This window comes from Nycticebus coucang, chromosome 4, assembly GCF_027406575.1.
Source record: "Nycticebus coucang isolate mNycCou1 chromosome 4, mNycCou1.pri, whole genome shotgun sequence".
Taxonomy (NCBI): domain Eukaryota; kingdom Metazoa; phylum Chordata; class Mammalia; order Primates; family Lorisidae; genus Nycticebus; species Nycticebus coucang.
In genome coordinates, this window is record NC_069783.1 from 134,895,594 (window position 1) to 134,919,576 (window position 23,983).

Genomic DNA, 23,983 nt, shown 5'->3' on the forward strand with positions numbered 1-23,983 from the left:
ACATGAGAACATTCGAGACTTTACAACCATTTCAACCTGAGCCTCCTGAAGAGTCCCTTGCAGCTGGCAGAGAGCACTGGCTGATCTCCATGGCGGGGCGGGGCGGGTGCCTGCCTCCTCACACTTCCCTAAGACCCCCCACAATGGTGCTTGGAGTCCCCTGATGCCTGAGTCACCGCTGGTGGAGGTGTGAGGACCTGGGCCCTGCTGGTCACAGATAACCTGAGTTTGTCTCTTCGTGTGGGCCAGTGGGTGCTGGCTACTCCACTCCTTTTCCACAGTCCTCCTGAGGCCACAGAGTAACCATGTCTTTCAACTGTACAAATAGGAGGCACAGAGCCCCTGCTGGGTGAGGGCACGTGGCCTCTTAGGTTGTCCTTGTGCTGGGACTCAGTGGAGGTGGGTCGCCAACCACTGCTGCTCCTATACCTCAGCCCCAGTGTCCCCACTTGTGACAGAGATGACAGGTGGTGCTGCTGCCCACAGGATCAGCCAGGAGAAGGGGTGCCTGAGAAAATCCCACTGGGCCATGTTTAGGCCTCCTGGGCTGTCTGAGGAGCCCCACAAGGGCAGTGGGCTTTAGAGAACTGGGGTGACTGCAGGGTGAGGCTCTGGTGAGGCTGAGGGTCCACTGGGTCCTTCTGGACTATAGTGGGAAATGCGGCCAAAGGCTTGCAGGGCTCCCCACCTGCTTAGTGCCTGGCCTGGGGTGCGGAGGAGCTGCCTTGTCTTCCCTTCCCCTGCTGCCCTGTGCTCACTGCAGCCCTCACACCTGGGAGCCCAGAAACGCTGATGTTCTCCTTGGCAACGTGCTGACGCAAAAGCCAGCGGGTGGGCCAGGGGGCTGTGACTCCATCGTTAATGGGCCTGGGGGCGGGGAGGTACCACCAGCCTCCATCAGGGAGGACGAGGCCTTGGAAGCAGAGCAAGGAAGAAGAGCTCTAGAGGAGCTGCATCGACAGCCCTGGCGCCGGCCCCTGGCTTATTTGGCTTTTGAGAAAACCAGCATGGCCTGTTCTTGGCTGACTTGCCTTTGATGGGGCCCAGGGAAGACAGTTCAGGATATACCAAAAGGAGAAGGCAGAGAGTGGCAGCTCTGTGCTAGCCCTGGCCTGGCTGGAGGCAGGCCGGGCACGGAAGAGGTGGTCTGTCCTCACCGCTGGCACCACCCCGGGGGCCAGCCAGCAGCAGGAGGGCTCAGAATCACAGGAGGATATTGTCTTTCCTTGCAGCCTATTTGTTTTCCATCCTCACATATTACTGGTAGAGCATGAAAGGTCAAAACCATTTGGAATCCAGTGAATTTCCAGCCTCGCTTGGGTTTCTCATCAAGAATTTCCTTCTCTGGTGAACAATTGCTTGCTCAGGTCTGCAGAGGCTGGGGTGATGGTGGTGGGGTGCACCTGACTGCCAGTCCTTCCCTTTGGAAAATGGCCCGAATGTCCAGAGCCACATCCCCATGCCCAGGCCAGCAGCTGCTGTCCTTGCCCAGGGCTGCACACTGTGGTTCCCCACAAGGACAGGCCAGGAGAGGGGGGCCTGGGATGTGAAGCCCACCCAGCCTATCGGGGCCTGTGCAGGGCTGGGGACAGGGAAGTCCTTCTCAGGAGGTGGCATTCGGAATGAGACCTGAGGACAGTGGCAGGGGACAGTATGGTTATGAGCTGGAAACAGGACAGAACAGCATTGAGGGAGTGAAGCAAGTTGGCCACGGCTGGAAGACGTAAAGGACAGAGGCAACAAGGTGGTAGGCACTGGACAGGCAGAGCCCTGAGGGCCACCAGCAGGAAACCTGGACTCCCTCCTCAGTGACAGCTTCAGAGCGCAGAGGTGACAGCCAAAGCCCTCCATGGAACATGGGACCTGTGGGCACAACCCCCCCCAGTGGATGGGTTGGGAGCCATATCTGGTGCTGAAGAAATTCGCCATGTGTGCTCTTGAGGTGACAGATGAGACAGCCACTAGTTCTTGGGAAGGCCTCTGGGCACGGCAGCATAAATGGGCAGTAGCCCAGACTGTGGCATCAAGTCACACTGCCCAAGCTCGTGTGACTGGCAGCTGTGGGGTGGCCTGTAGATGCTCCATGGGCCATTCCCAGGGCCCAGCCCGGGCACCTCCTTTGTCTCAAAGCCTGGTCAGCTCCAAGCCCTCTGCCCATAGTGATGCCTCCTCAGGAAGCCTGACCTCACTGGTCTGCTAGGACGTCTCTTCCACCAGAACCACATGTGGTGCTAGAGTGGGACAGATAGAGAGCAGGAGGGGCCAGAAGCCTGGAGACGGCTTGCAGACACAAGAGTTGGGAACAGGTGGACCACAGTGGGCTACAGGCTGGTCCCACCTCCAGTGGAGGCAGAGTCTGCATGTAGCCAGCCATCGTCCCTCTTGGGCACAGATTTGAGGAGGGCCCCAAGCATGGAGGGGAGGGGTGAGCCCTGCCTCCAAGATCCTCTCTTCACAGAACATGCAGGCTCCTAGCACCAGGGCCACAGCCAGGAGCTGTCTAGGCCCCAAGTTAGAACCCTTGGCTGAACCCAAGGAATGAAGCTGGCCTTAGGACAGCACGTAGAAGGAGTGGCCCTGGATGTCGGTGCTCCACAGGGGGGATTGGGACATCATCTTCCATGGTGGAGGATCCCTATTCTCAGGGTCACCCCATGAGCATCCTTGCTCTCCCCTGAGAACCTATAGCCTCATTTCGTGCTCCTCAGGCGTCTCTTTTTCTTCTCACTCCCTCAACACCCTGGGTCAAAGGCCTCTCTCTTAAGGCCAGATTCAGGGTTCCTGCCTGGCACAATACCTCTAGTGCATGGGACAGCCTGCCCCTTGTCTACCACAGCCTCTGTTGCTGCTGTTTGTGGCTCCTGCCACCCACTGTGTGCTTGGCTTTTGGCTTGGCAGGGCCTAACCTTGCTGCCTGCCCTTTCTAGCAACTCCGATCTCAAAGCCCCGCCAGCTCGGAGCTCGGAGCTCGGAGCTAGGCTAGGTCTCCCTTGGCCTGTGCCTACCTCCTGCCCAAGCCCTCATCTCCACACAAGGGTCCTCAGAAGAATCCTAATACTCACCCAAGGCCATCTCCTTTACTGAGTTCCAGCACTGGGACCTCAAGCCCATGCCCTGGGGTCACGCCCTCCAAACAGTTCTTAATCCCATCACTGCCAGACTCGTGAAATTGAGATGGGGCTCTAGTACGGCAGCTATCCCCAGGATCTACACACGGACAGGAGACCAGTGCTGGCAGCAGCTTTTCAAATCTGCCAGACTGCTGTATGGACCAACAATGGATGCCTGGCCAGGCCTGGTCCTCTCTTGCCTTGTGGCCTCCATGCCCTGCATGGAGGCAGCCTTGGCCACGTGCCCTGAGCATGCGCCCTGGGAACCATGGGCCCATAAGCATTCATAAGGGCAGTGCCACCTACAGCCAGGGGAAGGTGGCTATAACTGATAGGTGTCCTTGCCAGGTGAGCCAGGACTTCCTCTGTGGAGCCCAGGGGTGTGGTGGTCACTTGGGGGTGTTGAAACAAGAGTCTATCAGAGAATGGTCACCTAGGTGGGGGGAGGGTCCCAGGCCAGGGTGTCCTTGAAGTCTAACATAGGGAACCTGTGAGAGCCCAGAATAGCTCTGCCCCCCAGGAGCCCCGATGTTCAAGGCTGACCTCCTAGCAGCAGGCATGGCCCTGAGGTCTCATGGTGTCCACGCCCATCAACAGACTCCATACTCTGCTCCCTGCGCACAGTGTGAGGACGCACTCCCGTCCTGCTGGAGCTGCCATGGGACATCTCTGCCAGAAGCATACATGGTGCTAAAGTGGGGCAGACAGGTTCCGAGAGCCAAAGCCGTCCGTGAGACATGGGGCCAACCCTCCTGGGTCCTGGCACACCTGTGAGCACAGCCTGCCAACGGATGGGTTGGGAGCCAGGCCTGGTGCAGAGGGAATTCATCATGTGTGCTCTGGAGGTGACAGATGAGACAGCCACTAGATCCAGGCTAGAAAGGCCTCTGGGCACAGCATCAGAAATGGGCGGCAGCCCAGAGTGTTCACTGACTGAGCTCGTGTGACTGGCAGCTGCGGGGTGGCCTGTAGACATGCCATGGGCCCATCCCTAGGCCCCAGCCTGGGCACTCACTTTGCCTTGAAGCCGGATCAGCCCCAAGGCCTCTGCCCACAGTGATGCCTCCTCAAGGGAGCTGACCTCCTGCTCACCACATAGTAAGGCCAGCAAGGGGCCTGGTTCCCCTCCCAGCCATAGCCTCTTCTCACCCCCAGGAGCTCCCCGGCTTCCAGGAGCCCATGACAGCGGCAGCACGCAGAGGAAAACCCAGGCTCACTCACCGTCTGGTTATCCTCGTAGAGCTTCAGATCGTAGCCACTGAGCTCCACGCAGAAGATGATGGCTGTGACGCCCTCGAAGCAGTGGATCCACTTTTTGCGCTCCGACCTCTGCCCACCCACGTCCACCATCTTGAAGGTGAGCTCCTTGAAGGTGAACTTGTTCTCCACGATGCCCGTGGTCATGTCCCGGGAGCGCAGGATATCCTCCACGGTGGGGATGTAGTCGGGCGCCGCGATGCGCTCCAGGTCGTTCAGGTAGTAGGCTGCGTTGTCCTCCAGGTGGTACTCGCTGGAGCGGCTGAAGCAGGCCTGGGCCCCCGCGTCGGCCCACAGCCGCCGCATGACGCCCAGGAGCTCCGGCGTGATCTCGCCCTTGCTCTCTGCAGGGCCCGTCAGCGCGAAGAGCTGCACGGCGTCGTAGGCGCGGTCGGGGTTGTGGAAGTCGATCCTCAGGGCGGCCAGGGCCCGGATGATGCGCGTCAGCGAGTCGATGGCGTTGTAGATGATGAGGGGCTTGTACTCCTTGCAGGCCTCCAGGTTGAAGCCGCCGCTGTGGATGATCTTCATCTGCTTGACGATGGTGCTCTTGCCCGAGTTGCTGGTGCCCAGCAGGAGCAGCTTGATCTCGCGGCGCTGCCGCTGGCTCTCTGAGCGCAGGTGGCGGTCGATTCTCCGGGACCGCCGAGCCGCCTCTTTCTCCTCTGAGCTTTGCCGACATCCCATGGTCCAGCAGCGGCAGGCCCAGATGTGGAGCACGGGACGGGGCGCCTTTCTCTCTTGCCTGCTCGCCTGGCCACCAGGAAAGTCAGCTGCAGTGGGGGACGCTGAAGCCTGGGCTGGTGCGCCCAGCAGATGGGAGCCCAGCTGCCCTGGAAGTGCTCAGTGCTGGCCGGGGCGTGAGGCTGAGCACCACAACAGCCCCTGCCCCAGGGCCTCTTTTCTGGCCGGCATGGCTCTCTGCAGTGGGTGGTGGCCGCCCCTCCCCTCTAGTGACACTCCACCTCCCTTGCTGGCGGTGTGGCCTGATTTGCCGTAGTCATTCCCTGTCCTCGGCCGACGGTTGGGAAGCCGTCCCCGTGTGTCTGGAGGCTGGTTGCTGTGGCGATGCTGCTGAGCACGGCTGGAGAGCTGGTCGCCAGCCGTGTGTGCTCCCTCCGGCCCCCCTGCCTCAGGCTGCTCCTGCTCCCACCAGGCATCCAGCCCTGCACCTGCCAGACAGAGAACAGCATGAGCTTCCTCCGTGGCCCCACCTCGGGCTGGACCGGAAAGCAGAGCGGCCACCGCCCGCCCCAGAGAGCAGTCTGGGAACTGTCCATCAGACCCCCTCTTTTCCACGGAGCGCTGCAGGGGCTGTGTCCAAGATGCAGCATGACAAACACACCTGCAGCCACCTGGCCATCAGCCTGTAGCCAGATGCACAGGGATAAGGGCGTGAGTGAGGCCTCCACCTGCCCAGCCCCGGCGCTGGCTGCACCTCCACCCCCCTAACTGCCCAGCAGCCCCATGGCCTCACCCTCCCTGAGCCTTGGTCTCTGTGTCTGTTTAGGACTCAGTGAAGTAACCACACTGCAGTGCCGCCTGGGACCCTTGTCTCGGAGGGTGCTAATGGAGCTCATCCTGCTTTACAGAACGGTCCTGGCCTTGGCTCTGCTTGAAGGGAGGCACCTCCCTGACTGACTACACCCATGGGAGGCTGGGTCCCTACTGCTCTCATGGGGCAGGACGTGCACCTTGCCAGGGAGAAGCCTGGCTCTGTTTTCCCTTGAGGCCCTGGTATCCAGTAGATGGGTAGGGAGCAGAGTTAGGTGGTGGGTAAGGTGGGGTGGGGGGAAGTTTAGGCCTGAGGTTAGGAACATGGGCCAGCAGGGCCTGGCCTGTACAGCGTGTTGGGGTGATGTCCACTTGGGAAGGCAGGAGAGGGAGAGGCCAGAGCAGCTCCCGAGGGCAGCAGTCATCTGAGTCCAGGAAAGGTAGGGCGGGCCAGAGCTCCAGGTTGAGTCTGTCACCCACCAGCCTGCCTGTTCATCATGAGGAGCAGCTGTGCTTAGCCCCAGGGCAAGTCCTCAGTGTCTGTGCTCCCCACCGGCCACCTCTGGCCACACTCCACAACAGCCCTGTGACCTTCTGGGTGTCTGGGCAGGCTGCCCATATTAGGGCAGCCCCCAAAGCTTAGGATTCTAACCCCCGACTGAGCCCAGGGTGGCACCTGCCCCCACTACACTCCTGGGCACACCTCCTCTGTTCCTTCTCTCACCTCTGTCCCTTACCAGCAGCCCCTACAGCCTCCCTGTCATACCATGGCCAGCACTGACCCCTGACGTCCCTATCACCTCTATCACAGGTCCTGGGGTGGGAAGCCCCGAGGTAGACAGAGACAAGAACGCAAGCCTCTCCACTCCTGGCGTGACCAGCACCTGGAACTCAGCCTGCCAACCAGCCTCTGCTCTGTCGTCTCCATCCTCCCTGTCATCCCACTCCCTCCCCAACCCTCCCCCTGCCCAGACCTTGACCACCAGCTCAACAATCCTGTCCTCTGTCAGCAACTGTGGCCTCCTGCACTCTCCCTGCTCCCCACACCTACCAGCCTCTGAAGTGAGGGCTCAGTAAGCATCTCTGATGCTGCCTCTCTCCCTTGGTCAAACCCTGATGCCCTCCATGGCTCTTCAGGTGGTCAGTCTCATCCCTTACTGGCCCTGGCCAGCACCGTTTCCTCCTCATGGGCTGTGTGGCCTCAGGCATGTCACTGGCTGTCTCAGACCAGTCACAGGTCTCTGTGAGGAGCTGATACTCAGCAAGTGCCAGCTCGTGGTAGTCACTGCCCCACTGTCCTTGTCACTGTGTCACCAGCCCACTAGCCTCCTCTATAGCAGCCTTCAGCTAATGTGTGACCTATATGACCTTGTATGCTGATGCCACCTCTACTCGGACCAGAGGGCCAGTGGAGATGGCCGTCCTTTCTCAGTCCCATGTCGGGAGCAGAGCAGTGCCCAGCACACAGTAGGTGCCTAGTAAGTGCCGGTGGTGAAAGGAGGGAAGGAGGGAAGGAACCAGACTCAGAGAGGCTGAAGAATGTCTCACTTCACTGTAATCTCACCTGCTAGGCAGGCACAGGGGTGAGATGCACCAGGGAACGCCCAGAAATATATCTGCTGAGAGCAGTGATGAAAGGGTCGTTCAGCCCAGTCCCAACAAAGCTGGAAAATTACAGAAACCTTGTGGAGACCCCAGCCCTGGCACAGAGTGGGGGCTGGCAGGGCACCTGCTGGTGTACTGTGCAGTGTAATGTGCACACACACACGCACCATGTAGGCAGAGGCCTGGAGTAGCATTCTCCAAGCAGCAGTAAGTTCTGGGTTGTGGAATCATAAGAGATGGCTTGCGCCTTTGAATTTTACCATGTTTCCTTTATTTCCTTTAATGAAATTTTGACGGAATAAGGGCTTGTAAACCAATAGCGTGGTGTTCAAGAGGTCCTGCCTCTCATCACACCTGGGAACCGCCTCTCTCCGCCATGGGCTGTCAGTGCGTGGAAGACTGGTCCTGTGGCTGCTTCTGCATCTCTGTTGATGACCTCACAGTCCCCTGGGTGTGGAAAGGCATCCAAAGCCCTCATCCCACCACTTGGGGCAGCTTCCTGCAGCCCAGCAGCTGCTGGGCCACCTGGGCCAGACTATCCGCTGGTGCTGTCACTCCACAGCAGGCCAGCAGCCTCCCGTCAGACGCAGCATCCAGCTGGGCTGAGGGATGTCCCCCATATCATCACTGTTTTTCTCAAGTTAATGTTTAAAATATGAGAAACAAGCTACTTGGGAGGCTGAGGCAAGAGAATCGCTTAAGCCCAGGAGTTGGAGGTTGCTGTGAGCCGTGTGACGCCACGGCACTCTACCCAAGGGCGGTACAGTAAGACTCCGTCTCTACAAAAAAAAAAAAAAAAAAAAAAATATGAGAAACAGCCAGGCCCCAATGGACCGGCTGATTCCCTTTAAGCCAGTCGGTGTCAAGGACAAAGACCACCTAGAACAGGTTCCTCCCAGATAAGCCCCCCAAGCTATTTGCTGCCACCTAAGAAAAGCAGGCTCCCAGCTGCCTCTGGGACACCTGCAGTGACCCCTCTCTGGGGATAAAGTCTGGTCCAGACAGGAGACAAGGGAATCCCAGATGTAAGAGCCTATGATGGCACAGGGATCATGGGCAACCCTGCCGCAGGGCACAGCTGCACCTGAACAGGCTGAGACGCTGTCACTTCCTCACGTGGCACAAGATGGCCCTGCGATCCCTCTAGGTGGCACCCCTCCACCGGGGCCTTGGGGAGCTCCAGGCTTGACACCACCAGTGGGGCTGCGGAGCTTCTCCTGGGCCACTCCCTGTGTGTGGTGCCTCTCGCCTGGCTTCTGCACGGAGCTTGGCCTATTCCTTATGGGTCAGCTCATACATGGCTGTCTCCTTTGCTGGCTGGGTGCCCTCCCTTTCTGTGGTCTCGCCTATCAGGCTGGGATTCCCTTAAAAGCAGGGTGGCCTTGTGATGCGGGAGGAAGAGGCAAGCCTGTATCATATCCTGGCCTCTCCACCCCCCCCCCCACGAGAGCGCACTCTAGGCTGGCCTCTAGCTGTGAGCAGGGCGGCTCCCTGCAGGCGGCGTACCTGGGCAGGGCCCAGTACCAGGTGCTATGCTGCCTCCTTCTACCCCTTAGCTTCTGCCCTGGGGTCGAGCCCTGCCATGGTGGCCCTGAGCCTGGTGCTGCATCTTGAGGAGGGTGAAATGCACCCACTCAGCTTTGGTCCTGAGCTGCCTGTGTGTGGGGGGAGACGTGACCACACTTGCACACAGGCAACCGCATGGAGACCCATGTGCACCTGTATATTCTCACAGATGTGCACAGGGACCTGTGTGCACACACACATCTGAACAGACCTGCACTGTCACAGACATGCACCTGCACACATGGCTTAAAACCTCTCAGTGGCTTCTGCTTGTCTTCACTGAAGACCAAGGTCCCAGGTGGGCCTCTGCTCTGCCCTGCCCCTTCCTCTCATCTCGGGCCTCCCCTTTCTCTGTGTTCAGTCACTTGGACTTTCCTCCACTTCCCCAGTGATACGGCAGTGTGTCTCTCCCATCCCTAACACCTCCCACAAACACACCATAGGGTCTTTGTACACGTTCCTCCTCTCCCTGTACACTCTTTCCCTCTGATCCCGCTGAGATTTCCAGCCATGCCCAGCAGCACTCTGATGAGGGGTCCTGGGTCTGGCACTGGGGACCCACGAGCAGTTTCTGGGCTGGGGAACTGTGTGGTCATGCCTGCTCACATGCACACGTGGGTCCATGCACATGTGTGCAGGCAGCACCATGCTTGTGTGTGCATGCAGACCCAACGGATGTGTTTGTGTGTAGCTACACGAGTGTGTGCTGGTGCATGTGGTGTCCCAGGAGCAGAGCAGCCCATGGAGAGGAAGGATTGGCTGTGGTGTGCAACCCGGCTGAGGTGCCTGAGGCTGAGGGGAGCTGAGTCTCTAGTACCCGTGGATTTGAGCCTGGCACTTGGGAGGGGGCCTGCTGAATGAGGCAAAGATCCAGTCCTTACATTTGCTCAGGCATGGAGGGCAGGAGTCAGGCCATGGACAGTAAATAAAACGTGAGTGACAGAAGGTGTTTGTTCTATGATGGAAACAGAGCTCCTGCCAGGCTGCAAGTCTGTGCAGGTGGATGGGACTGACCTCTTGATCAGTGGGGGATGAATGTGAGCAGGTGGTGATAGAGGCAGGTGGGAGGAAGACACTGACGGTGCAAAGGCCCTGAGGCAGGAACATACCTGTCTGTCTGAGGGACAGTAAGGAGATGATGTGGCTGGTGCTGAGAGTGGGGGTAGGAGGTCACTGAAAGGGCAAGTTGGGAGCCAGCCAGGGTTTGGGTGAGCAGTGTCCAGGCCAGGGGATGCTCCTGGATGCAGACATTTGGGCGAGAGGGGGGAGGAGGATGTAGTGAGCGGCTCTGCAAGACGTGTGGGCTGTACGATGGATAGTGCTTGGTACTGGGGAGGTGGCTGGTGGGAGCAGGGAGATGTTGCGGGTACCCAGGCCTGGCCAGCAGGCTGGGAGCAGGGAAGTGGCAGGCATGGCTGTCCCTGTAGAGCAGGACCCTGCTGTGCACATGGCGGGGGCTCAGTACAGGTGTATGGACTGTATCAGGGAGACCCTGACAGGCCCCTGCCCCCAGCCCACCCACGTGTAGTGCTTGAGCCATGTAGTGTTTGAGGCATGTGCCACCCAGGGCTGGGGGCCCCTGGGCTGGGCTTGTGCCACCTCTTCCCAGTGGTTCGGGGAAACAGCTCCTCTTGGAGGCAGGCTCTTGACGAGCTCCATCCCAGCCCTTAATAGACCTCCTGACTCACTTTCCTGCCTGATGCCAGCCCCTGTGTCACACTGCCCCTTCCCCAGAAGGTGACAGCCCAAGGCAGGGGGACACGGTCATGGAGGGACTGTGTGGCCACCATCTCAGGGCCTTGGCATCCTGGACACCCTCTGCTCTGGGAGCCACTGCTCTCTACAGGTGCAATCCCTGGAGGCTCAGCCCATGCAGGCACAGAGCTCGGGCGATTCAGCCTGCCATGGGCTGGGGGGTGTCACCTCCGCACCTGCTCTCGTGCCTCCCATCCTCTTGCCAAAAAGCCTCGCTCAGGGCTTCCTGCTAAATAGCCAGCACACACAGAGTCACCACCCCATGCCCCGCCCTGGCAGGCGAAGATGGCTCACAGCCAAGGTCACCAAAGGTGTCAATGCCCAAGCTGGACTAAGCCAGGGGAACTCTAGGATGGGAAGACTTATCAGCTTACTGGCCAAGCTCCCTCATCGCTGCGCCCCACTTCCCCAGGGACAGCAGCCCAGCCCCTCGCTGCCTGCCTCTTCTCTTCATCTCATAGGAAGGCCTGCCGCTGCTGACCTTAGACCCCCAGAAAGGATAAGCCAGGATGGGGTGAGGGTTTAACATGCTGACTCTTGCCAGGGAGGCCATCTGGGCTCATGAGGACACACACTGTCCGCAGACAGAGGATGGATGGACAGGCACGATCATGTCTCAGGCCTGAGCAGAGGCCACACAGATGGCCAACCCTGCTAGGGATGGGGGTAGGACCCCAAGAGGTGGCAGGCAAAGCAACGCTGGTCCCCAGCGCACCTTCGGCCTCCCAGGTCTCTCCAGATACATACTCTGAATCTTTAAGGTTCCTGGCCAGCCCTCGCCCCAGCCTGAGGCCCTGGACCTGCACTGGGGTGGTCAGTGGGGCTGACCTGGGAATGGCAGCAGGAGTCATGGCCCATCTCAGAGCAACAGGCCTGCTCCATCCCATCAGCCACCCCAAGCTGCCTGTGCCCACCTGCCCCTCACCCTGCCCCAGAGTCCCCTGTGGAGGCTGAGCGGCCCAGCACATCCCGAGCAGGACTATGACTCAGCACTGCCCTCCCCCGACTCCCAGCTTGCTCAGATGCCTTCCACCCTGGCAGTAGTGGCCCTTGCACCTGCCAGCTCCACTCTGACCCAGTGACTGCTCTGCCGTGACCAGGAGGGAAAGGGAGAGTGGGCTGGCAGCAGACCACAAGGGCAGGACAGGGAAGCCTCAGCCCCTCAGCCAGCCATCTCGGGAAATGTGTTTGGGGTGCCCTGGGCCTACGCCTGGGGCATGAGGGCAGCTCACACTTGACTCTGCTCCTGGCTGTGCCCCGTGCCTCCAGGCCCGTGTGGGAGCTCTTGGGCTGACGCTCAGCCAGAGCATTTCTATTTGCTTCTTTTAAAGAGTGGGTCCTGTCCCCACCCATTGGAACTGCTGTTCCCGTGTCAACTCCCACTGTGCCTCTATTTTAGAAACCGAAGGTCCAGAAAAGCCTGTGCCCACGGTCACTGCTGATTATTAGCCTTTCTCCCCCTCTTAATAAGGAAATATTCTGCACTGCCTTTTGCGCCTGGCTTGCTGAAACCGGGCTTACTTTCAGTCGACATACTGCCTGTTCCTTTCCTGTCCAAGGTCGCATCCCCTCATTAGGTTTCCCAGAGCCTGGCTCCGGGCCCGCAGGGGCCTCCTCGGCAGCGGCCTCTGGTCTCCCAGGAGCCAGGTGTCCTTCACGCTGCCCAGTTCCTCTGTCTGTTCTGAACAAATGGACGTGGCAGCTCCATGGCTGTGTGTCTCTCCCTCTCTATGGCGGTCCTGCACACGTTGCCCAATGGGCTGGTTGCTGTCCAGGGTCCCCCAGATTCTCCATGGAGCTGTTTCCATGTGTGTCCATGAAAGATCAGAGGCAGCTGTGGGCTGGGCCCCCGGGAGGAGCTGTCCCAGGGAGCCAGAGACGGTGGGTTGGGCAGAGGGTGTTGGATCGGCTGTGACTGGGCGGGTCTCCTTATCTACAGCACATGGGAGGAGGGAAGGCACACGGGGACCTGGGCCCAGAGGCCCATGGCTGGAGGCACTTGGGGATACTGCACCTCCATCCAGCACCTGTCTGCTCCACCGCTGGGGTGAATGCCTGGCTCACACACTTGTCATCTCGTAAGAGAAGGGCCGGGAGGGGGCTATGGCTCTATGGATGTGGAAATTGAGGTGTAAAGACAGGAGGTGACTTCCTCAGGGTCGTCTGCTGGGAGTCTGCAGGGCTCAGCTCTCACGACATCCTCCGACCCCCACCCACTCCAACCACCTGTCAACTGTAGCCTAATCTGGCCAAGTCTGGGTATTACCTGCTGTTACTGCTTTTCTTGAGTTGCCTATAAACTTAAATAAATGTACTTTAAAAAAAACTTCACATTTCCATTTGAAATGGAAAGCCAGAGTCACTCTCCCTAGACAGAAGCAATGTAAAATCTGAAGCAGTGTAAAGGAACTGCTTTTGCTGCTAGCCAGTGACTGGCATCTGCGGAGGGCCAGGCGAGGCCGCTTGCTTTTGGTTAAATGCAGGGAATAGCGCCTGCTAGACAGTGTGAGACCATGCTGGCATCAAACCGGGATTTTCTCCTTGAAGGAAAGGGATTGAGAGAGAAATAAAAAAGGATTACCTTCCTCATGAAGGGTTAGTGCAGCTCATGGCTAAAGCTTCAGGCCACCTCCTATGGTCTGATGGCTGCACAGGCCAATGCTTGGTTGCCACTGTCCTCTGGGGATGCAGGAGGGGTGCACAGTTAGGCTGATAGGACAGCCTGGGCAGACCCAGTGGTGCTGGGTGGGGCTGGGATAGGGGGTCTTGGGCTGTGGTGTCAACACTGCACCTTCATCCTCAGGCCGGAGGCCATCTCATCTCAGAAAAGTGGGTCACCCCCAGCAGCCCAGTTTCGTTCGCTTGTTGGGAAGAGCGCCCTCCATTGCTTCTCCTGTTGCTCCTGAACCACCCAGCACCCGTGCCCAAGCCTGAGGCTCCACCCTCAGATCTGAATAGGCAGCCAGTTGATCACTCAACCCGCCCCGATCAATACTGTGCCCTCCCAGAAGGCAGCCTCAGTGTGTGTGGGCCTGAGGCTCAGGGCCAGGGGACCGAGGTGGGGAACAAGCTGAATATGTGTGTCAAGGAGCTCAGATTCTTGGTGGGGAGCAGATAATGCTGTCTGGTAGAAAGGCGCCAGTGAGGAGCCACTGGACACTAAGGGGCTGGGTTATTCCTAAACTGGCCCGCAGACAGGGCGGGAGGGCATTCTGTATGCTTCCCATGAGCTGGGTGCAGCCTGGGGGTCGCTGCCTGAAAACCAAGTCTGTCTCTTTAAATAGGGGTTTCCAGCCAGAAAGGTGCCCCCTTAAACTCAAGGGCTCTGGAAGAAGCTCCCCACCTGGGGGGAGGTGGCCATCAGGGGATGCAGGACAGGCCTCCAGAGCAGTGGTCTCGCTGGACGAGGGAGAACCAGTTCTGCAGTGCACTCAGCAGCATGTGGCTCGCCTGGATGTGCAGCGGGAGGGTGGACCGTGAAACCACAGACAGTGTGTGCTGGGCCGAGCAAGCCAGGTCGGTGTCCACACGCAGGCTCATCTGGGAGGGCAGGGACCTGTACTCCCTGCAACATTGTCCTAATGGTTCCCTGTCCAGCTTCCCACTGGGGTGGTAAAGGGCAGGGCTGTGGCTCTCAAGGCTTCCAGGGCAGGTATTCAGCATGAGGACATATCCCATATCCACGCATTGTGCTGGGGCACCCCAGTGCCTCTTCCACCTGCCCAGGAAGGACCTGATGGTTTCAGGTTTTTGATGCACCACCACACACAGATGCCTCGATTGACAATGTGTCATACCCCCCAAAAATGCACTGTACATTGACAACAATGTTAAGTTGAAATGAATTTAATACACCTACCCTAATGAACATCATAGCTGAGCCCAGCCCACCTTATGCATGCTTAGATCCCTTACATCAGCCTACACCTGGGCAAAAGCACCTATCACGGACCTCACGGGGCTTACGGAACACCGTCCTGACAGAGAGAAGCCGTGGCCTGCACAGCTACTCTGGGGATGGTTTTTGCTACATGCTAACCACTTTCATACCATCGCAGAGTCTATGAACCAGGAGTCAAACCATCATAAGCTGGGGCCCATCTGTACCTATGGGCTAAAAAGCCACATCTCGGGCATAAAACCATGTTTGCCTTAATGCCAGGGCCAACCTGGGACCAGGACAGACCACCCTTCTAGGAAACACATCTCTCACAATGTGTGGCCCCACCCTGACTGGCTGAAAATGTCCCCCTTGAAACCCAGGGAGAGACTCCTTGGTTTTCACCACCGCAGTACCAGGACCCCCACCACCACCGCAGTACCAGGCCCGTGTGACCTTGAACCAAGCCTGGTGAGTGCTGGCTTGGCAGTGGGAGTACACCTGTCCCAGGAAGAGATGGCCAAGATGAGCACAGACAGGCCCTGCCTCAGCCTTGGGACTGCCAGGGCCTCCTACCTGTGCCCCCATTCCCCACCTCGGTGGGGCTGGACTCCTGCTCTGCCCTCCTCCCCCAGTCGCCGGCTCTGCTTCCCTTGAAGCAGGTGCTCTGGGAAAGATTTGCAGAACAGATGGATGGGAAGATGGATGAACACCAAAAAATATTTGTACAGGGCTCAGAAGCTTCTCTAGCACTCCCTTTTGCGTGTGTTACCTAAGGTGACCTTTCTAGGTACCCACAGAGGGGTCGTGCTGCCAACCACATGGGGACCCAGGGATTGAGATCTCAGTCCTGCAGCCTGCCCAGAGACTCTGGGGCCCGGCTCTGCTGGGTCCCCTGGGACCCCTGTGCAGGGCTTCCCCCCATGCTCCAGGCCGCCTACGCCTTCCTGCTCCTGTTTTCCATAGACCCCCAAGTGCACAGCTCATCCACCCTCCCCAGCTGCAGGTAGACCCAGCCCTTCTCTCGAAGCTTCTGTTGCCCATCCCTCCTCTCTCTCACTCTCCCGCCCCTCTGGAGCCTCCTGCCTCATGTGCCCCACTGCCACTCACATTCCAGCCAGCCCTGGTCCCGTGGGAAACAGGATCCCAGGCCTAGCCTTTCACTTTGCAGAAACCATCCTCACACCCTCCCGCCGTGTCCTCTCATGCCAGAAAACCCTGCGCTTCCCTGAAAGTTGCCCCTGGACTTCCCCTCGGGTGGGGTGGTGATCCAAGGACCCTCTGTCTCTCTGGTCCTGGGGAGAGGGGTTTCCAGGGTAGCTTGCCCTGGGCGATCTACAACTTCATCCAGCAGCTCCCTCCCATCCTCGGCCTCCATGGCCTAAGCTTTGTTGTAGACTCAGGGTTTACAGCGTTTTCAAGTAGAATGACCTTCCCTATGTAAAAAAAAAAAAAAAAAAATTCCCAACAAGAAAGATCAAGCCATGGATTCCAACCTAACTATAGATGTATTTCTAATATCCATTAACGAGCAAAACTCGGAATCAAACTTGGCCGGTTGCTCTACTGAGAAGTGAGTTAAAGCAGGGAGTCCTGTTTTTACCTACACAGATAAACTTACACACACACACCAATCTTTGGAGAGAGCTCCGACCTTCTCCTGGAGCCCAGGTTCTCATCCTGGACTTGCTGGCACTGTTCCTGCTCAAGCCACGGCCCAGCTGTGTGACATCTGGTTTACTTTCTCCAACTCAAAAGTAACAGGGATCCAAACCCTAGGTGGTTACAACTCCCTGCCCCCAAACTTATGGTTGTCTTGTTCACCAATCTGACCTCGACTTCTACTGAGGCTTTCCAAAGCATCCACTGTAATGTCCATAGAAACTGTCCCTACAGGAATGCTCTGTCATTTATACAGTATTTAGGGACGTAGTTAGAATGAGTATTACTAGTTAAAGAGCCAAACATGACTAAGTCAGACAGTGCGGCGGAAGTGCATGGGGGGGGGGCTCGAGATGTCCTGCAGGGCTCAGCCAGCCATGGACTTAGGCTGGATGCTTTACGAGGAGGAGGATGAGCAGCCACTGATCTGTGCATGTATGCTGAGGATGGCAATAGGAAGGGTTTCTGTGCACCAAGGTTTCTGTAAGGCTTGTAAAATGACTTTGCATTTCATTTATTCCAACAGCTTTTGCAAATATTTGAGAAATGACAGTGTGTGCATATGAAAAGCATTAATGATCCTCGGCTCGGGGGCCATGTGATTCCCTGTCTGTCGCTTCTGTGCAGCCACTCCAGTGACCAGGGTCCAGGCCACAACCCCCAGCCTCCACCTGATGGGCCTGGCCCCTGCTGACCTGCAGCAGGTCTCCCCTTAAAAGTAGGCCCCTTCTTTGCCTCCTCCAAGCTCCCTGCTTATGTTAAAGCCACGGTCCAAGTGCATGGGAGGAAGACCAGGGTTAACATATACTGTATCCCCCATGAGCACACAAGCCCAACTCCGCCAGCAGCTCTGCCCTGGCTGGGCCTCTCAGTGGCATGAGATGACCAGGGAGGCCCTTCCCTATGGCCCTGAGCTGTGCTGGCTCTGGGCACCCACAACCACATGTCCGGTCTTTTGGCTCACAGTCACCACAGCTGAGCAGACCAGGGGTGATAGCATCACCTGAGGAATACTGACTCAGGAGGAAATCTGGCCAGATGTTTCTCTAGGCCAGGAGTAAATAAATAAATAAATAAAAACGGAAAGGTTCACCTACAGAGGGGTAGGCAGTCACAACAGCAGACAAGAGGCAGGGCCTTTGGCAGGAGCCATATCCAAGGGGGTGCGGCCCAGGGCCGGTTGTGGCCCCAGGCTCCTGTTTTCCTGAGGGAAAAGAACTACTATCTTTCATTGATCAGGACCCTTGCTTGGGTGGGGAATCTGATTCCACCATTCTGGGTCTCTGCGGCCCTGCAATCTCCTTCTCCTGAGTGTGGCATCCCATAATCCTCTCTCTCAAACCTGGAGACCCTTGGCCAAACCCCCTCTGGGGAGGGCTCCTTCCAGGGACCCCCGGGCCCCTTCAGCTCCTTGCCTTGTCTCTCCCCCCAGGCAGGTGGGCAGCACCTCCTGTCCGTTCCCTTTTCCTTTCTTGCCCTACCCCACGGCCTGTGTGCCAAGCCCCCACGTTCACCCCTATGTGCTCAGAATACCTTGTGTAGGTCAGGGTGGGTCTGGGAAGTGCAGATTCCCAGGTCTGAGGAATATGTGCATTGCTCTGTCAGGAGCTGTGGGTCCTCCTGAGGCGAGTGTCTGGGGCTGCTAGCACTGTACTTCCCTCTGTGATAGGCTACCCACTGTGGCCCCTGCACCCCACCTTGACTGGGTCCTTCCTCCAGCCCAAACTGGGGATTCTTATGAGGAGGAAGGGAACATTTAAAGAGAAATCTTGTAGAAGAGTGAGGGATACGGGATGGGGCCAGGGAAGGAGCTGTCCCACAGGGAACTCAGGAAGGAGGAACATAATCACGGCTGTCCCACTTGAAGAAGGAAAAGAACTTCCCAGGCTCTTCCAGGAAAAAGGATGCTGAGGGCCCAGGGCAGATCTTGGATAAGAGGTGTGACTGTTGAACGGCAGCTGGGCTTAGTGCGCCAACAGGGAAGGTGATGGGGGGGACACCCGTGACATCCACTTAGTGCCCAGCACACTGTCCCTCGGGAGCACCTCAGGTCAGGGTTTGGCGTGGCCGGACTTGGGGAAGCCCTCAGTTGACACTGTCTCTTCAAACTCTGACCACTTACCCCTGCCCTGCCAGCTCCAGCCTCTCATCTGCATAGCGGCAGGGACCTCGCTGGTCTTGGCGGTGCCCAGCCCCCTGTACTGTCACCAGCAGCCAGTGTAAAAACAAGGCAGAGTGCATCTCTGCGCTTGAAGCCTTCTCCTGCTTGCCACCCAGGGCGGGGCCACCATCAAAGTCTCCCAGGACCCTCCCTCTGCCCCGCTGCTGCTGTGCTGGCACTCTTGCTGACCCTCTAGCACCATCACCTGCTCTCCACTTTGTACCAGCCGTTCCTTCTGCCTGGAAAGCTCTTTATCTACAGAGCAAGTGGCTTCCTCCACCTCTCCAATGGCTCAGATGTCTCCTCCACAGGAGGCCTCCCTGCCCATCCTATCTACAATTGAAAATGAACCCCAAACTCCCAGACAGCCACATCACGCAGTCCCTCTCCAGCACACTGCCTAATTCACTTAGGGGGTTCACCGTACCCCCATCGCACTCATAACAAGGGGGGCACCACAGGGTGGGGCTGCTGGTCCGTTCATTCACTCACGTATCCCATGTGCCAACAAGGATCTCACCAAGCAGGTGCTCATAATCCATGCCAGCCCCTCATGGTAACTGAGCGAGGGATGTAGGGAGCGGACAGTGGGAACTCTGGGACGTCTCCTGAGAAGGGCCTTGGCCTTTTCCTGGATAGACATGGGTGGATGTGTGGCTATTTCCTACCTGGACTTGGCTAACCCTGGCAGTGTGCCACCACTGAGCCCCAGGTTTAGGCTGCCCTTCATCTATCTCCTAAACCCTGTGGCCTGGACTTTTGTTGCTGCCACTGAAAGCCTACTCCCCCCCCTTCCCCCCATACTGCATGGCTCCAGCCATAGCTCCTTACAAGTCTGGGCTTCACCCTCACCTCCCTGCCCAGCCCTTTTCCTATGTCAGTGGCCCCTAAAGCTCTGGCCCACCCTGAGCCCGGGGTGCATCTTAACCTTCTGCTCCAGCCCCTTGGGGCCCCAGAACAGCCAACGAGACCAGACCAACACACAGGAGACTGAGGCCAGGTTGGGGGACCAAGCCCAGTCAAGGACTCCAGGAGCCAGGGCAGGGCTGCGGGGGCAAGGCCAGGAGGCTCCCTGGAGCAGGTGGCAGTGTGGGGGGACAAGGCGCCGCTGTCTGCACTCTGTGCTGTCCCGGCTGCTGGGCAAGGGCAGGGTGGGGCATGTCCGTGCACGCGCGTGGTGTTATCGCAGAGGGAACGATGCCTGGCACTGGCCCAGTGTTTAAGGGAAATGAATAGATTTTGGCCGAGGACAAAGAGAGTTTGATTAATCAGAAATTGGATAATGGAGGCAACACTCTAATTATTTTTCTTCCCAGCATTTTATCAAGAAATATGTTTGCACAGCATATCAGAGGTAACAGAGTGGGTGAGGGGGTGATGGAGCTGGAGGAAAGCCCAGCTGGGGAATGAACCACCCGTACCCACCCCTACCAGCAGGGGCTGGGTGGCTGGCTGGAGTCTGGCAGCCGCTCCCAGGGCCACAGGAAGCAAGAGGGGCTGGTGGGGCTGGCCTGAGGCCATACACAGCTGGGCAGCTTAGGCCCAAGAGGACAAGCCCGACAGAGCTGCGTGGGGCAAACATCGGGGACCAGGAGGAGTTGCACTGACCCCCGGGTCATGGGAGGCCAGGGCTTCCTGGAGGCAGGGTAGAGACTGTAGGTATTAAGTTCTCCAACCATTAGTTAAGGATGGTCTTCAGAGGGCCCCTCTCAGCATCTTGGAAAGTTTTCATGCCTTCATCCCTGGTGAAACCTGGTGACCTGTCCCTGGCCAAGGCCAGACAGGACCACTGGGCTCCTGCAAGCCACAGAGCCTGGGACTCACACACCTCAGCCTCCCTGGTCACTCCGTTCTCTCCCTCCCTGTGACTCCACTCCTGCTGCACTGGTGCTGAGAGCACACAGCTTAGCCAGCACCCCATCTTCATGCTCATCTGGTCTCCTGGCTCCAGGCAGGCTTCTTGGGACTCCCCAGAGCAGAGTTCAGCATGAGGTTTACACCCAGGAAGAGGTTCCCAGCCTTGCTGAATGGCCGAGTCTCTACCTCATTCACTCACTTGCTCCGTCGTTCAGTCAGTGTCCAGCTGGACCCTGGGGCCACTGCAAGGAGCAAAGCTCCAGTGAGAGGGGAAGAGATTCAGTAATGACCTGAGCTGTTCCAGAGGCTTAGGATGCTGGCTGCAGAGGTGAGTTCTCACCTGATGGGCTGAAGCTGCCAGGCAGGGGTGCATGGTTGGGTTGGCCATTCACTGGTGAGCACGTCTATATACTGCGTCCCATACCCACTGCAGACATCACCGATCAACCCTGAGTGCTCTCTGGGCTGAGACACAGTGTTAGAAACTTGGGTGGCCGTTCCAGAGTTTGGGTAAGAAATGAAAACTATGCACACCCTCTGCCCAGCTCAGAGCTTCTGATTTAAAGGTAAAGAAACTGAGGCCCAGAGAGTGACAGGGATTTGCCAGGGTCACCACTACAGGCATGGATGGGGCTCTCACCGAGGACTCATGCCTCCAAGTTGGCCTGGCTGAGAGGTCACTCCCTGATCTTGAGGCACAGGGCCATGTGGAAGGGCCACTCCATCACAACCATGTTCCTTCACTACTATCAGGGTCTTGGCTCACTCTCTTAGGATACTTTCCCAAGGACATGCCTCTCTGTGCCACGGCTATGTGAATCCCTATGTCTGACCAAGGGCCCACTAGTCCTGCCATGTCACTGAGGAGCTAGCTGGGTGTCAGCCTGAGGCATCTGATTCAGTGTGAGAAGCCAGGCAGTCCACCTGCCTTGGGCTCAAGAGGGAACCACCACCAGGCCTCGTTGGGGCCCAGTCAGTGGTGTCCACTTGTGAGTGGTTTATGTCTGGTGGCCAAACCTAAGGCCCAGAGGCACAGCCTGTTAGAAGCAGAAGGCTGAGCTGGAGCAGCAGTTCTGTAACACGAGAGCACACGCCCAGCTCTCCTGGGAAAGGGGTTCGATGGGACCACGTGGGCGCACCTGCTTGCTAACAACTGCCCACGTCCCGGGCGCCAATTCACCATGGTGAACACAGCAACCCCTCTGCCCTCATGGAGCCTATAGTCAGGCCAGAGAGAGGGAGTCAGAAACACAATAAATAAATAAGGAGCAGGTCATACTGTGGCATGTGGCAAGTGCTACGGGGGAAAAAGCAGTGGGAAGGGGCATGGGAGGTGCGGCAGGAACACAGGTGCTGTTCTCAACAGAAGCCTGGAGAGCCTCCTGTGAACTCGCAGTGAGAGGCTCTGGAGACCCTTCCTGTGTATAGCCCTGTCCAAAAACGGTTTGTGGGGAAAAAACAGCAACGAAAAGGACCAGTTGGTCCCTCCAGAGAAACCAGCCTTCCACACTGACACAGGGAGGCCGTGGCTGAGAAGCCAAAGGGAAGCAATTTTAGGCAGGAACCAAGAAGGTGCAAAGATGGTGGCGATGAGCCAGGCTCCTGTGCCGGCCTCCACTGTGAGAGAGCCTACAGCAGGGAGGGGCCCGGCATCACCCTGGGACTAAGTCAATGCACCCCTCTAGGGCTTCAGGGCCTAAACCCCAGTGTCTGCGAGACGGGCCTCACAGCCCACCCACTTCAGCCCCTTGCTTTAGAGCAGTGGTTCTCAACCTTCCTAATGCCGTGACCCTTTAATACAGTTCCTCATGTTGTGGTGACCCCCAACCATAAAATTATTTTCGTTGCTACTTCATAACTGTAATTTTGCCCCTGTTATGAATCGTAATGTAAATATCTGATATGCAGGATGTATTTTCATTGTTACAAAGGGGTCACAACCCACAGGTTGAGAACCGCTGCCTTAAGAGAAAAGGACCCTGGGGCCCAAAGAGGGAAGGTACCCTGTCAAGGGGCACACGGCTATGGGGACAGATCTAGCCCCCCTGTGCTGCCTCTCCCAGGGATATGAGTGAGAAAAGATGAGGCTGGATAGAAAAGGTGAGGGTTGGCCGTAGCCCACCAACACTGGTCTGAGCAGGGGCAGAACCCAAGAGTTGGCCTCCAGCACAGCAGGCCCAGCCCACCCTCTGCGACCACACTTCAGTGACTAGCCAGGGCCAGCGGGCCAGGCTGCCCAGGCAGAAACTGGGCTGCTACATGCTGGTGAGACAAGCCCTCTGGTTTCTGGACACCCTTCCTGGCGCCTGGTGAGCCAGACCCACTGAGGCACTGGGGAACCAACCGTTTACGGCATAAGTGACCTCAACCATAGACCTTAGGTAAACATGTTCCTTCTCAAGTGGCACTGGTTGTAGGAGGACAAAGTGAGCTTCAGCCCCTGGAAAGCACTCGATACATGACCCGGAGCAGACTCTGTGTGCCCTTCTTACAAACACCTGCATCTGGGTGCTGCGGGAGCTGCACACATCAGGCCCAGTCTGCATGCCTTAGGACCCTGTCCTGGCAGCTCTCTGTCCCCAGGGCCAGGGCAGGGCTGTTCAAGGAGACAGGGGTCTCCCGAAAGGTTTGCTTTGACCACAGTCCACATGGCCATGAGAGGCCTGGATGAGCCCTTGGGGACTCGCGTGTTTCTGGCTGAAGGCTGCTGGAAGTAGCACCCCCGGGCTTGACACTGTGAAGGCCCCTCCCTATGCTGTGGCTTTTAGCAGTCTTGCTTCTTAGCACTTTTTGATGGATTCTCCAGGGACGTCTCTAAAAGAGAGTTATACCTTAATTTAGAAGCAAGTAACTCAAAACTCTGTGATGTAGCAGGTTCCCTTGGAAAAAAGATGAACTCAAGGAAGCCATTGCAGTGTGGAGCTGTGACCGTGCTCGTCCAGGGCCTGCTGAGCGACCGTCCAGACCTCAACTTGAGATGTGCCTCCCACTGCCCCCTGCCCAAGGGGCCACAGACAGGAAGAGGAAGCGCCAAGGTGCAGCAGGCAATTCTTCACGTTACTTGTGGCTTTGGGTTCCCGGGACCACGAAGCCACAGGAGGCTCCCAGGCTGTGTCTGACTGACCCCAAAAGCAGCCCCAATGGTTGAACACAAGGCGCCCAACCCCTCAGAAAAGGAAGGAGAAACGCACCGGACAGCAGGAGGCAGGCAAGCCATGGGCCCACCCTCCAGGCCTGCCTTCTGCTCGGGACCCAGCACGGTCCAGAACCGTCTCTGAGGTTACTGCATTCTGGGAAGTCACACAGGTTTAATGCTCTACTGTTGCTGTTCTGAAATGCTTAATAGTTTTTATCAAGGGGCCCCACAAATCAAGTAGGCAGCCGAGCCCGCGTTGCTCAGTCCCTGGGCTCCAGCCCTCATGGCGCCATCACACTTACTGGCTCCCAATCCTCAATCTCCTTTTCTGCATGCTCCATTTCAATGTATGCTCTGAGCAGTGGCGCCGCTGAGGCCCAGCCTAGCCTCTTCTGGTCCCACCTGTCCTCAATGCCCAGGTGACATACCTCAGTCCTGAGGATCCCCAAGTTGCTACCTCCAGCCTCCCTCTCCCGTGTGACCCCCATGAGCATGGATCA

General features: G+C 57.8%; 2 protein-coding genes across 5 annotated transcripts in view; one reads left to right on the forward strand and one right to left on the reverse strand.

The window, feature by feature from the left end:
• Positions 1-23,983, forward strand: part of RSPH14 (radial spoke head 14 homolog) — a 76,314-nt gene that overhangs the window by 39,107 nt on the left and 13,224 nt on the right. The gene's annotated exons all lie outside the window — the stretch shown is intronic.
• GNAZ (G protein subunit alpha z) overlaps positions 1-23,983 on the reverse strand; it is a 50,040-nt gene that overhangs the window by 22,336 nt on the left and 3,721 nt on the right. The window contains exon 2 of the mRNA XM_053589432.1: positions 4,332-5,539. Coding sequence (XP_053445407.1) covers positions 4,332-5,054 — 723 coding nt within the window. The 5' untranslated portion in view covers positions 5,055-5,539. The remainder of the gene's footprint in view (positions 1-4,331; positions 5,540-23,983) is intronic.